Source organism: Lethenteron reissneri, chromosome 3 (genome assembly GCF_015708825.2).
Source record: "Lethenteron reissneri isolate LAM-NWPU_2019-01 chromosome 3, ASM1570882v1, whole genome shotgun sequence".
NCBI lineage: Eukaryota > Metazoa > Chordata > Hyperoartia > Petromyzontiformes > Petromyzontidae > Lethenteron > Lethenteron reissneri.
The window spans coordinates 10,885,579-10,900,421 of NC_083781.1; the positions used below are offsets into that span (position 1 = coordinate 10,885,579).

Genomic DNA, 14,843 nt, shown 5'->3' on the forward strand with positions numbered 1-14,843 from the left:
TGGCTTATCATGTAGACATTTATAGCAGCCGAATACTAAAAAAAAACACGTCGATTCTAAATGCGGAGGTTAAAAAACCGAAGGACCCGGAAAAAAATCCACGCGACCACGGGGAGAGAAAGACACGCAAACTCCAAATCTCCAGTAGGCGTCAGGGGTCGGGATCGAACCCACGACCTCCTGCATACCAGGCGAGGCAGTTAACATCTCCTATCCAACGTGATGATGATGAGAGAGACACGGAAACTCCAAATATACAGCAGGCGTCAGGGGTCGGGATCGAACCCACGACCTCCTGCATACCAGGCGAGGCAGTTAACATCTCCTAGCCAACGTGATGATGATGAGAGAGAGAGACACGCAAACTCCAAATCTACAGTAGGCGTCAGGGGTCGGGATCAAACCCACGACCTCCTGCATACCAGGCGAGGTAGTTAACATCTCCCAGTCACCGTGATGATGATGAGAGAGAGACACGTAAACTCCAAATATACAGTAGGCGTCAGGGGTCGGGATCGAACCCACGACCTCCTGCATACCAGGCGAGGTAATCAACATTTCCTAGCCACCGTGATGATGGTGAGAGAGAGAGACACGCAAACTCCAAATATACAGCAGCAGGCATCAGGGATCGGGATCGAACCCACGACCTCCTGCATACCAGGCGAGGTAGTCAACATCTCCCAGTCACCGTGATGATGATGAGAGAGAGACACTCAAACTTAAAATATACAGCAGCAGGCGTCAGGGGTCGGGATCGAACCCACGACCTCCTGCATACCAGGTGAGGTAGTTAACATCTCGCCCACCTGTACGTAAAGATATAAACCCGCGGGCGAGGTGGCATCGCGGGCAATCTGGGGGCACAGCTGCCCGGAGCTGCTGGGACGTCGTTAGGGTCTCATCGTGCGGTCTTCCCGCGCTCCTCCTCCCTCCCTCCCCGCCGCTAATTTCTCTTCAGGGCCCATTTCACAGAGGTGCAGCTCACGCGCGCACGGAGAGATCTGGGATGGTGTGTGCGTGCGTGTGTGTGGTCATCTCAGTCAGTCGACCCGTGGCACCTGCTGGGTCTGCCCCGTGACCTTCTGCCAGCGGGTGTTCGACACTTCACGTGGCTTCAAGGTGCACATGGCCTGGCACAAGCGTCGTGGTGATGTCACCACGACGCTTGGTGGCATTGTACGGTTGTACGCACGGGTGTGTGTGTGGTGCCGGACACAGTGTTGGCCACCCACCCCTTCGTGTGCCGTGCCGGCCTTCATAGGTGCTACTCGCTAACAGCACTTGCCCCTACAGTCTGTCGAAGGCGATATGGGGGATCTTTGTCTTTGGGGAGGGGTAGTGTAGCTACGAAGCAGGCGGCCCGAGTTCGATTCCCGCTCACGGCCAACACCAGTGACAATTATCTGAACCAGTTATTGGCCACCCCTAGGTCGACTCAGCCTCACTGTTACATTGTTTTTGTGGCTTTATTTTGGTAATTTTAAAAACGTTTTGGTTTAGCCATGTGTGTTTGTTGTAGTACAGAGTTGGCCTGATAACTTTAATCTGCATTGTCTTATGATTGTTATTGTTTGACTTGCACCCAACTGGGATTTTTGCACACAGCGCTGAAATATTTGGTGTTTTTTCTGGAAGACTTTGCTGTTTTTTTCCAGGAATTTTCTGTTGCGTGCAGTCACTTTAAGATGTTTCGTGCTCATGTTTTTGTTTTGTTGCGGTTGCACCCGAGTCAAGAGCCGCATGGCTCACAGTGTTATACCTAATAAATGAAAACTGAAACATGAAATGGTTGCAGTGCAGTGTGTAAACAACGCCATGAGGGTGGCAAAGGCGGTGGAGACAGGCACAGAAACAAGACACGGAGACAGACACGGACAGAGATGCAGACACGGAGGCAACGGGGGGGTGGGGGGTGGACAGGACACGCAGAGACACGAACGCAAACAGCACCGGGCACAGAGAGACGTGAAGACGGAAGAGACCCAGAGACACAAAGGAAAGACGCGAGAGACAGGCATGAAGAGCCAGAGAGGGACGCGTGTGGAGTGGGTCACGAGAGCCGTCCGTGGTTCTGCTGAAGCGAGGTGCCGACCTGTCTGTACTTGTCCGACCGCTCGCCGTCTGCCCGACCCCTGTCCCGTCCCTCGTGCCCCATGTCCGGGCTTTCCATCCCCGCCTGGTCACCAGCACCGACGACAAACAAGTAAACAAACGGGTAAACGAATGGGTTAACAAACGGGTAAACACACTGTTAAACAGACGGGTAAACGAATGGGTTAACAAACGGGTAAACACACTGTTAAACAGACGGGTAAACGAATGGGTTAACAAACGGGTAAACACACTGTTAAACAGACGGGTAAACGAATGGGTTAACAAACGGGTAAACACACTGTTAAACAGACGGATAAACGAATGGGTTAACAAACGGGTAAACACACTGTTAAACAGACGGGTAAACGAATGGGTTAACAAACGGGTAAACACACTGTTAAACAGACGGATAAACGAATGGGTTAACAAACGGGTAAACACACTGTTAAACAGACGGGTAAACGAATGGGTTACACAGACAGGTAAACACACTGTTAAACAGACGGGTAAACGAATGGGTTAACAAACGGGTAAACACACTGTTAAACAGACGGGTAAACACACAATCTTGATTGGAAGCTTTCGTGACTGCAGGAATCCATACTCTTTGGTTCTTTTGGTAAAGTCACGTAGGTAGAAAAAATAATAGATCACGACGTTTCCGACGTCAGCAGTCCTCCTCTGCTGCTGTTTGTTTCACACCTGATGACCGATTGCTTGTGTTGCGATCGAAACGTCGCAATCTGTTATTTTTTCTACCCACGTGACTTTACCGAAAGAACCAAATAGTAGGGTACGCAAACGGGTAACCGAACGGGTAACCGAACGAGGACGCGAGTCACTCGTCCCGCCGCCCACGCGCGTCGCCACTTCTTCGCGGCGCCTAAACGTCCCTCGAGCCGACAGCCGTGACGTGCTTCACCCGTCTGGCGCAGAGACGGGAGCAAGCCGCTACGCCGGTCAGCGTGCCGGACAACCCGGGAAGGGGGGGGGTGAAGTCGCCGGTTCGTCGCGATCTCCCCGGTGGGCACGGCAGTGGAAAGAACGCGCGAGTTTCCGAAACCGAAAAAAACTACAAGCTGCTTTAATTTTCATCAGGTAAGGGCCCCCCGCTGAGCTGCGTGGCTCTTTTTAAATCCTTTATATTAAGTTCGCTTGCTTGCTTGCGTGCTTGCTTGCTTGCTTACGACCGTGCAAATCTTTCGGTCGTTTTATAACCCACTTCCCGTGATCCAATCGAGCTGACATTTTGCACACAGACTCGTTGTGCGAGACAATTAATGTTCGAGAAATTTTTTTTCCAAAATTTTACACTGTTTAGGGAATTTTTTTTCAATATTTAATTACCAATTGTTTAATACTGCAGACAATCATCTGACCCATAGGTGGCAGCCATCTCAAGCCAGAGGACGAGAGGACTCTAGCCGCCACGCATATAAAGGATTTATAGTGACAAACTTTGTTTTTACGGGTTATACTCATTCAGAAGCCGAACCCTGCCTATCGCAAGTGACGGCTCGACCGAGTGGGCTTATGCGTCGCGTGGAGATTTATAGCGGCCAAATAACTCGAAACGCGTGATGCTGAATGTAGAGGGAAAAAGCGGAGGACCCGGACGAAAATGCACGCGACCACGGGCAGAGAGAGAGAGAGACACACAAACTCCAAATATAGTTCCTGCAATCAGGGGAGACGTCGATGGGGGGGGGGTGGCGGGGCTCCGGGGAAAACCACACCGGGATGTATCGCATCTGACACCGTGACGTCGAAGCTCACGGGGGGGGGGGGGGGCGCCCCCCAAAGCACGGGGCCTGGGGCAGTCGCCCCCGATTCACCCCGTAGCCAAGGGTACGGCTCTGCCTGCCGCTGAGATGGCTTCCACCACGGTTGCAGTGTTTGACGTATGTACGACAGGCGGCACACGACCCGCTGCACACACATGTATACACACATGTATGTGTATCAAGGTGTTTTTTTTACCAATCACTCGCAGGCGCTAGACTCGAATCACGAGTCGAAAAGCGTCAAAGCCGCATCCCTCCGGCCTCGCCCTGTGATGCCACGCGACTCAGCGGCGTCGTGGCCCGGTTGGCGTGGAGGTCCCTCGGTTCGTGCCCACCCCCTACCCCCGTCGGAGCGCCACGGGGGGGGGGGGCCCTGGCGGTGCAGTTACACCGCCTGCGCACTTCTCGACGGCCGCGCCCCGAGGCCAAGGTCTCACCTGGGGCTGCTCGGTAGCGGACGGAGAGGGCCGGTCGGCGTCGCACGGCCGCGGGGGAGGGTCGGCGTGTGGGAGGCGTCGGGGCCAACGATTTCTCAAGACGGACGCCCCTTCGGTCTGCCGTTTATCGTCGCCCGCCGCTCCTCTTCTTCCCCACCGCTCGCTGCCTCGTCGCTCTCCGTCCCGTGGACCTCACTCTCGTTCGGATGTTGCTCACGGTTGTTTGCGAGGCCTAGAGAACGGGAACGGAGGGGAGGGGAGGGGAGTGGGTGAGCGGCGCACGTTGAAGCGATGACAAGGCCTAGGCCAGGACTCCCTCGCCGAATGCCGGGCGTCGCTCGTTGACGCGTGCGGAAATCGCTCGCCGCAAAACGAACCCACGGCACCTCGACGATTTCGGCAAGGAGCGCAAACCGTTGCCGCGCGAACTCTGGTCACCATCCTCGCGGCAGCAGCTGCAGCAGCAGCAGCAGCTGCAGCAGCAGCAGCAGTAGTTGTAGCAGCAGCAGTAGCTGCAGCAGCAGCTGCAGCAGCTGCAGCAGTAGCTGCAGCAGCTGCAGCAGCAGCAGTAGCTGCAGCAGCTGCAGCGGAAAATTTTCGGCTCCGCCGTCGAACAAAGACGACGGTCGCCGCACCGCGCGGCACTTTCGGATGCGCTTCTGCGGCCGTCTGGAACGCTCTTCCTGCCGATATGAGGAAGGCATTGGAGGAGCTACGCACTTTTAAATCTGGATTGAAAACTCACGTCCTTAGAAGCGTTGCGTTTAGTTTGTTGTCCTTCCCCCGCATCTCCGATTAGCACAGTTGGCTACGTAGGGTGCGAAAGAAGTTCAACATAGGTACATACCTGGTAAAAAAAATTTTTGTTGAGTTTTGGAAGCTGTGCTTGTACACTAGTGCCAAGGTAAGCAGGTAAGAAAATACCTGGCTATCACAAATAACTAGTTCAACGAAGTGCGCTAATTTCGTGGAAATTTATAGCAGCCAAATACTCTAAACGCGTGTTTATTCTAAATATGGAGGAAAACACCGAAGGACTCGGGGAAAAATCTACATGACCACGGGGAGAACATGCAAGCTCCACATATACAGCAGCAGGCGTCAGGGTTGGGATCAAACCCACGACCTCCTGTATACCAGGTGAGGGAGATAACATCTCGCCACCACGAAACTATTAGCCTGTTAGGGTGCAGCCTGTCCACCACCACTGTAATCATCAGCACCATCATCATCTCTTTCTGGGGGAATAAACTGAGAGCCACTCTGCGGGAAGTCACTGGTGGGGAAATCCCCTCCTGAAGGGCGCGTGGCGAAAGAGAAATATTGAACGGGCGGGGCCAAGTGTGAACAAAAAGTGCACTCGTAAGCGGGTTGTCCGTTGGTGGTGGGTACGAGACTCCGTCCCTGACATTTAACCGTGGAATTTCCACCGGCAGCTTTATGACGGGCCGACGGACGGCGCGAGGAGCTGCGAGCGGCGAGGCGTCGCGCCGTTTGTGTAAAACATTTTTTTTTTATTCACGCGGGCGGCAAATAAATTAACACAACAGCCGTGACACCGAGCGGCCTCTGATGGAGATGCTCGGATGGCACGGCGCGATTGTCGCACTTTGTTCCAAACACAATTAATGTTGTGGCGCGCGCCAGTTTTTCAATTTGAACATCCCAGAGGAAATTGGGCAGAACCAATTAGAGGTCCATTACGCAAAGACACACACACTGACACGCACGCCAGCCATCCAGCCACCCACATGCCAACCCACGAAACTCACCCACCCGGCCAGCCAGTCAGCCACCAACCCAGCCACTCACCAACCAGCCAGCCAGCCAACCATCCGGCCACCCAGCCAACCAGCCAACCACCCGGCCAACCAGCCAACCACCCGGCCACCCACCCACTCAGCAAGCCAGCCAGCCACCCACCCAGTCAGCCAGCCACCCACCCAGCCAACCACCCGGCCACCCACCCACTCAGCCAGCCAGCCAGCCACCTACCCAGCCAGTTAACCAGCCAGCCAGCCACACACCCAGCCAGCCACCCACTCAGCCAGCCACCCACCCAGCCAGCCAGCCACCCACTCAGCCAGCCACCCACTCAGCTAGCCACCCACCCAGCCAGCCAGCCAGCCACTCACCCACTCAGCCAGCCACTCACCCACTCAGCCAGCCACCCACCCACTCAGCCAGCCACCCACCCACCCAGCCAGCCACCCACCCAGCCAGCCACCCACCCAGCCAGCCACCCACTCAGCCACGCACTCAGCCAGCCACCCAGCCACCCAGCCAGCCTAGTGGAGTGCGCTAAACCATTCACACCACTCTGGCCACAATCCCCCCACCCTGCCACCACCCTCCATAAAAAAAATATAAGAGAATAAAAAAAGAGAACATGTCCCAATCAGACATGTCCAAGGTTGTAGCGCTCATCTCTCGAGGGATATGCACCCTACCCAGTGACCACCCCCTCACCTGCGTAACCCCCCCTCTGTTACGATGTTCTGAGAAGTCAGCTCACGGTCAGAAGGTCACGAGTTCAACAGCGGCCGACGGGTAATTATCGAAACCCATCATCCTCTTTTCAGGGTGGGTTAAACGAGCACCTGCTCCACTCGCGACATCACCGCTGGTCAACATGCGTACTGCTGGGGCGACGCCATGGCAAATGCGGAAATCACGGGGGGTCACCGACGGAGATCAGATGTCGCAACCGGGTACCCGATATCCGTACCCTACCCGATACCCGGCTACCCGTACCCGGCCAGGTACGGGTACGGGTAGCCGTTTGCGACCCTGGTGCGGTCGGGTACGGGTAGGCCGTGAGTCACTGGTGAGTCACCGTTTGTCACTCATTTCGGGTAGGGTACAGGGTACGGAACGGCTACCTGTACCCGGCCGGGTACGGGTACCCGTTTGCGACCCTGGTGCGGCCGGGTCCGGGTACGGGTAAGGATTCAAAACCCGTTTGCGACCTCTGGCGCAGACGTCGAGTGCCGCGCCTGGCTTGCTCGTTCGTCTCGTCGCTTGCCCAGAGTTCCTGCTCCCTCTGGTGGTGTCGGCGAGGTCCCACACCTCGTCTGTCAGACGAGTGGGGCGGGGAGGGGAATCGTCTCAAGTCAGGGGGGGGGGGTGTTGTCGCCCGTCGTCTGCCTTTGGCACCGACGGAATCGGAGAGTTGGGCGCCATCGTCTGTGCCCGCTGTGGCCGCAGGAATCGGTTTGATACCGAGGATCCGCTTCACGGTATGTCGCCGCGTTGGACGTCGTTGCAGGAGACTGCCGCACAGTTGTGGATAAAGGGACCCAGTTCCGTGCGTGTGCGCGTGTCCATTATTATTATCTTGTTTCTGCTCCGATTTCTCGTTTTTTTTGGTTTCCGATGTTTCTATCTGCTTCATCGTCCTGCGTAGTTTTAATGTCATTGCCTTGTCGTACATACGTCAAACACTGCAACCATGGTGGCTACGGAGTGAACCAGGGGCGACTGCCCCGGGCCCTGCGCTTTGGGCCCCCCCCCCCCCCCCGCCACGAGCTTCGACGTCACGGTGTCAGATGCGATACATCCCGGTGTGGTTTTCCCCGGAGCCTCGCCAACCCCCCTATGGACGGCCCCCCTGGTTGCAGGAATAATATTTGGAGTTTTTGCGCATCTCTCTCTCTCTCTCCCTGTGGTGGCGTGTATTTTTCACCGGGTCGTCCGGTTTTTCCCTCCACATTTAGAATGAACACCACGCGCTTCGAGTATTTGGCTGCTACAAATTTCCACGCGATGGGCCACTTCGTTGGGCTATCGTTTGCGATAGTCGGGGTCGCTTCTGAAAAACAGCTAGGCGGCTCAGTTGGGGCCTTACCTGGTAACATTAAAATTGTTTATAGATTCATATTACAAACTAATTGTGCTGCAGCTGCTAGTGCGTTGGCAGTGGTGCACAAGCACAATTAACAAACGAAAAAACCCAACACCCGTGTCAATGAACACTCGACAGATTCACAGATACGTCGATGGCTCTTCTGCATTGCGTATATATTTAGTTTTTCTCGTGATGCCACGCAGTTGCGATTGCCACGGAAAGTGTTGAAATGTTTGTGGTTAACTGCGCTCTTGCACCGCTGACATCGCAGCAGCAGCGCAAATAACGCATTCACTAATCTATTCGGCCGACGGTAGAAAAACCTGCTCGAAATCCAGCCGGCTCTCACGATTGGACTGCCTTAGAAACCACCTGATATCCGGCGACCAATGAGAACCTGTTCGTATCCGTGACATCCGACGTGATCACGAGCAAGCGAAACGTTCAAATCCCAAGTCGAATTCTCTCTCAAAAGAGCTCTCAAAACGAGCAACGAGTATGAACAATCCCTTCGAGCCGGTGATAAAAATTCCACATTGCTATGGCGGGGGCCGGCACCAACCGTCGGCTATACATGAAAAATATTAAACACGCGGCCATTGAGGAGATCGCGGATTGCGATTAAGCCAGGTTCTCGGCGTCTGCCGAGATGATGGTCTCTCACCCCCTCGGTCACCGATAATTAATTGGTGCAGGAATATTTAAAATAAAAACCCGTCAACAGTTCAACTTCGTTGCGCACTTCAACGTTGGCCAAAGCCCGGCTCCGCGAATGAACGTGTCGGAGTGAGCGCCGCGCGACCATCACGACTCTCGCACGCGGAGCGAGCGGTGAAAACGGCGCCCCCCCCCACACACCCCCCCTCTCTGCCACGCCGCGTGGAAAGGTGCGTCACGTGTTAGAGGAGGACGGAGAAGGGATCTCGGCGGTAGCAATGCGACACCCGCTTACGCGAGCCGTTCTCTATTATTGCACGAAGCGTCGCACCGCTGCGCGAGAGAGAGATCCGAACGGATTGCTCCCGTCTCGGGTAAAGCCGGGCCAAAATGACAAGATGTGAAAATATAACGAAAAATAACCAACGTCGCCGTGCATTCTCGCGAAAGGGGTTATTGTCTTGGAGCGAGATCACGAAGCGTGGGGCCCCAGTCCCCATAAACCACAGTTTTATTTATTCCACCCGGCAGGTTTGCGGCAACCCCCCCCCTCCACTCCACCGCCACCGCCGCCGCCACCACCGCTGCCACCACATCATCTCTCTGCTTTCCATCGCCATCCTTCATGCGCCATCCAGACCCAACCAGCCCCAGTGCCCCCCCCCACTTCCTCCTCCTGCCCCCCCCCCCGCACCACAACCACCAGCCAGACCTTCGCTCGCTCTCCCCTCCCTCTCTCCCCGCTCTCTCTCTGTCGCCCGCTCGCTGTTGGTTACCCCCCCCCCCCGCACCCCCCCCCCCCCCGCATCTTCTTCCGCTCCTCCTATTTTTCCCGCGCGCTCTCCCGTGCCACGTTTTCAGTGGGCGAATTTTACCGCAGCCTCATATAAAATGTACGCGGGGCAGCCACGCCGCTCGCTTCGCCTTCCCGCTCTGCCTGGGACGCGGACAAAGTGCCCAGCGGCAGCGGCAACAACGACGACGACAAAACCTCCCGACTGCAAATAAATGCCCTCGCCGCGCGACGCAGCAACCTCATATAATTCTCGTCAACGTCCGCCAAGTCCGATTCATTAATCAATCGGAAGCAGGAGCCCAGTTAGCAAAATCCACGCGTGCGCGCGCGCCCGTCGCCGAACCGCATTTGACGCCGCCGTAGGGCGGTGGAAATCGCCGGATGCCTTTGGCGGAGAACCTCAAACAGTATATATTTTGGTACTGGCAAAGGAGGTCCCATGATGTAGCTGCTCACCCCGAGCTCTCATTACTTTGGTAGTGCGTTGTCTTTGAACTGTGCGCCTTTTGGCGTCATCTGGTCGAACACCGTTTGAGACTAGGCTCTAAAGAAAGCCGTCTCTGGTGTGGACCAATCGGTTTCAAAGACAATGCATAAATTATCAGAGTATTGTTTTTTTTTGCATTTGACTGCAAGTATTGTGGTTAATGTAAGCATGATTCCTTGCAAAAGGTGTCAGTTTTGTTGCCAGAAAAAAGGGGAAAAACCCTATTAGTAAGAAAATGTTTTTTTTTAACAATCGCAACTTTGGCGGAGCGGCATCAGCGGGGAAAAGCCGCTGACCGACAGTCGGTTGATGATTTCATCACCGTCGTCGTCAATTATGATTCGACGGACATCATCTATCCGCTGCTAGATGAAGGCCTTCCCACTCACCACCCCCACCCCCTCCCTCCACGGAAGCCGCCATATCTCTCACGATCCTGCGATGCAAATCACCGAGGATCTTGCGCGCACACCGGCCGATTTCATCGCTCCGTCGCCTGGGCGGGCGCAATCTCAAGGCGTGTAGATTCGGCTATTAATTAAAACTCAAATATATATTTCATATTTTATTGGCCTGTTCACATGTCCGACACCTACAGCAAAGGCTTTGCTCGGAGGGTGTGTGGGGGGGGGGAATGGTTTATGGGTTGGGTAGCGATGATTAAAGATTTGAAAAGTGCGAGCATCTCCCCCTGGATTAGTGAGCAATGCACGGTGCTCATCTTTGTAGCCGGCCCCGTGATGATTCGTAAACATTCCACATTACTATGGCGGGGGACCTGCATTGTTAAAGCCAACCGCTGTTAATGCTCTAAAAAATAAAAATAATAATAATGGAAGTGCGGAATTTTCCACGCAGGTATAAATCATCAAAAGTGACCTTGCGCTAAAATATTTAAATTTAATTCCTGATCTTATTTCCTTTTTTTCCGAGCGCCAGAGCCCGTTCTTATTTTTTATTTTTTTGTTCGCGCTCCGCCTTGTCCTGTCGTGATGGAAGCGCCGCGCAATGAGACCGCTCACACAACCACCACTACCACCACCACCTCCAACCACCACCAACCACCACCGTTGCCGCCACCACCACCCCCTTCAACCACCACCACCCCCTCCAACCACCATCCCCTCCAACCACCTCCAACCACCACCACCACTCCCTCCAATCACCACCATCCCAACCCCTTCAAACACCCGCCCCCCCTACAACAGCCACCCAACCACTGCCACCACTACAGCCACCACCACCACCACCAACAACGCAACCACTGCCATCACCACCAATGCTGCTGTGATCACCAACCCAACCACCACCACCACCAACGCTACCACTGCCATCACCGCAGCCACCACTTTTCCCTCCACCACTGCCACCAACAACACAGCCGCCACCACCCCAACCTCTTCAAACACCCGCCTGTTATACAGCCACCACCGCCACCACCGCCACCACCACCACCGCCACCACCGCCACCACCGCCACCACCACCACCCCCCAGCCCCAACCACGACACTCCTCTATCCCCAGCCGGAGGAATTAATCAGCCGGCCCGGTGATCGTGTCGAGCGCCGCCTGGGAGTCTGGCTCGGTGCCAGGGCGCACGGCGCAAGCGCTCACAGCACCGTCCTTTGTTCGCCCGCCCGCTTGCTGCCCGCCAGCCAAAGACAGACAGAGCCTGACCCCTGCCATAGGAATGTGGAATGTCCTTTACGCTAGCGCGCAGGGGTCGGCAAGACAAGAAAACAACAAGAGGAGGCATTTTTTTTTGTTCCCTCTTTCGAATTTGGTGCAACGAAAAAAAAATCGAAATAAAATCGACATTTCGAGAGGCGCGGACGCGACGCGATTTAACGCGATTTGACGCGTCGGGCGGTGGTCCCCCCCCCCCCCGGTGGATCACGGTCACTGAGCGGCGGTCCTTAAAGAGCCGCGCGCCGCGGGTTGGCCGACTAACACCCGCCACCCCCGTAACGGGCATGTCGGGAAGTCCGCGAGAGACGCCGCACAGATCGAGGCCGCTTTTGTCGTTGTGATTAACTCGTGACACTCGTTGCAACCCCCCCCAACCCCCCGCCGCAATTGGGCATCGACGGAGATGGAAAAGTTACGCCGCCCAACCAGACTGGCCCAACTCCCCCCACCCCCCTGCCATAGTAATGTGGAGTTTCCACAAACTGTTTCGGTGGCTGCTAGCAGAATTTGATGGAATGTTCGTTCCCCTTATCTGGCTGGTCAGTTATCCACGGATACGTTGACCGCTGCCGTAAGAATGTGGAATTTACACCGACTGAGATGGATGAAACGTCACCCGTATACGAATCAGCACCCAGCGCTATCCGTTATTATTCTATTGCAAAGCCCATTCTCAATCCACTGCTGGATGAAGGTCTCTCTCCCACGGGGATCGTTTGACCATACTTCACCACACTGGCGGCACGTTCCATTGCGGGTTGGTCGAGAAAAGTGGGACTACAGTGTAACCACGGTGGCCAGGAGATGTTAACTACCTCGTCTGGTATACAGGAGATCGTGGGTTCGATCCCGACCCTGACGCCTGCTACTGTATATTTGTAGTTTGCGTGTCTCTCTCTCTCATCATCACCACGGTGGCCAGGAGATGTTAACTACCTCGCCTGGTATACAGGAGGTCGTGGGTTCGATCCCGACCCTGACGCCTGCTGCTGCTGTATATGTGGAGTTTGCGTGTCTCTCTCTCTCATCATCACCATGGTGGCCAGGAGATGTTAACTACCTCGCCTGGTATACAGGAGGTCGTGGGTTCGATCTCGACCCTGACGATGCCTGCTGCTGCTGCATATTTGGAGTTTGTGGTGTCTCTCTCTCTCATCATCACCACGGTGGCCAGGAGATGTTAACTACCTCGCCTGGTATACAGGAGGTCGTGGGTTCGATCTCGACCCTGACGATGCCTGCTGTATATTTGAAGTTTGTGGTGTCTCTCATCATCACGGTGGCTAGGAGATGTTAACTTCCTCGCCTGGTATACAGGAGGTCGTGGGTTCGATCCCGACCCTGACGATGCCTGCTGTATATTTGAAGTTTGTGGTGTCTCTCATCATCACGGTGGCCAGGAGATGTTAACTACCTCGCCTGGTATACAGGAGGTCGTGGGTTCGATCCCGACCCCGACGCCTGCTGCTGTATATGTGTAGTTTGCGTGTCTCTCTCTCTCTCATCATCACCACGGTGGCCAGGAAACGTTAACTACCTCGCCTGGTATACAGGAGGTCGTGGGTTCGATCCCGACCCTGACGCCTGCTGCTGTATATGTGGAGTTTGCGTGTCTCTCTCTCATCATCACCACGGTGGCTAGGAGATGTTAACTACCTCGCCTGGTATACAGGAGGTCGTGGGTTCGATCCCGACCCTGACGCCTGCTGCTGTATATTTGGAGTTTACACGTTCTCCCCACGATCGCGTGGATTTTTTCCGGGTCCTCCAGATTTTCACCTCCACATTTGGAATCAGCGCCACGCGTTCAGGGTATTTGGCTGCTGATTTACATTTTGCACGCGACGATTAAGAGCCACTTCGTTGAGCTGTCGTTTGCGATCGCCAGGTCACTTCTGAAAAAGCGCTACGTAGCTGAGTTGGCCTTAGCCGGTAAAAAATAAAATGACATTCTTAGTTTTTTTCGGTAAAGTCACGTAGGTATAAAATAAAATAAATAAAATCACGACGTTTCGATTGCAACACAAGCAATCGTCATCAGGTGGGAAACCCACAGGAAAACATTTTTTTTGCTGAAGTGGGAGGAGAGAGTTGCCGTGGTAAGAGGTTATATAAGTAAGAAAGGGGGAGGAGCGAGGGGGGAGAGGGAGGGGTGTGGGTGAGCGCTGCGTGGTGTATGATGATGATGATTGCTTGTGTTGCAATCGAAACGTCGTGATTTAATTTATTTTATACCTACGTGACTATATCGAAAGAACCAAATAGTATGGATCCCTGCAGTCACAAAAATCAAGAAAACATTTTTTAGTCAAATATGGCTTTGCCACTGATGTAAGCTGTGAGCCGGGAATCAAACGCGGGTTACCAAGTTCACCTGCGGAAGGACGTCCAGTCTCGCGAAAGCCTCCTCCCCCCCACCCCAAGGTGGGATTGCCGCCGACCCTTCCGCACTGGCCGAACATCGGAATGGGAATCTTTCATTTCGACCGGATGAGGAATCCGATGAGCTAGGAAGCTCTTTAAGCTGTTTATGTTCACAGATGTCCAGTAGAGGGCCGGTCAGTAAGTTATGACAACAACAGTTCCAGACCACAGCTAGACAACAACAACAACAGTCCCAGACCACAACAACACAACAACAACAACAGTCCCAGACCACAACAACAACAACAGTCCCAGACCACATCAAGACAACAACAACAGTTCCAGACCACAGCTAGACAACAACAACAACAACAACAGTCCCAGACCACAACAAGACAACAACAACAACAGTCCCAGACCACACCAACACAACAACAGTCTCAGACCACAACAAGACAACAACAGTCCCAGACCACAACAAGACAACAACAACAGTCCCAGACCACAACAAGACAACAACAACAACAACAGTCCCAGACCACAACAAGACAACAACAACAGTCCCAGACCACAACAAGACAACAACAACAGTCCCAGACCACAACAAGACAACAACAACAGTTCCAGACCACAGCTAGACAACAACAACAACAGTCCCATACCACAACAAGACAACAACAACAAC

At 54.3% G+C, this 14,843-nt stretch overlaps 1 protein-coding gene across 1 annotated transcript in view; it reads right to left on the minus strand.

The window, feature by feature from the left end:
• The window catches only part of LOC133347923 (trinucleotide repeat-containing gene 6C protein-like), a 125,587-nt gene that overhangs the window by 104,924 nt on the left and 5,820 nt on the right, over positions 1-14,843 (minus strand). Inside the window, exons 2-3 of the mRNA XM_061560679.1 lie at positions 4,319-4,550; positions 2,096-2,179 (exon numbers count right to left, since the gene is read on the minus strand). Coding sequence (XP_061416663.1) covers positions 2,096-2,173 — 78 coding nt within the window. The 5' untranslated portion in view covers positions 2,174-2,179; positions 4,319-4,550. The remainder of the gene's footprint in view (positions 1-2,095; positions 2,180-4,318; positions 4,551-14,843) is intronic.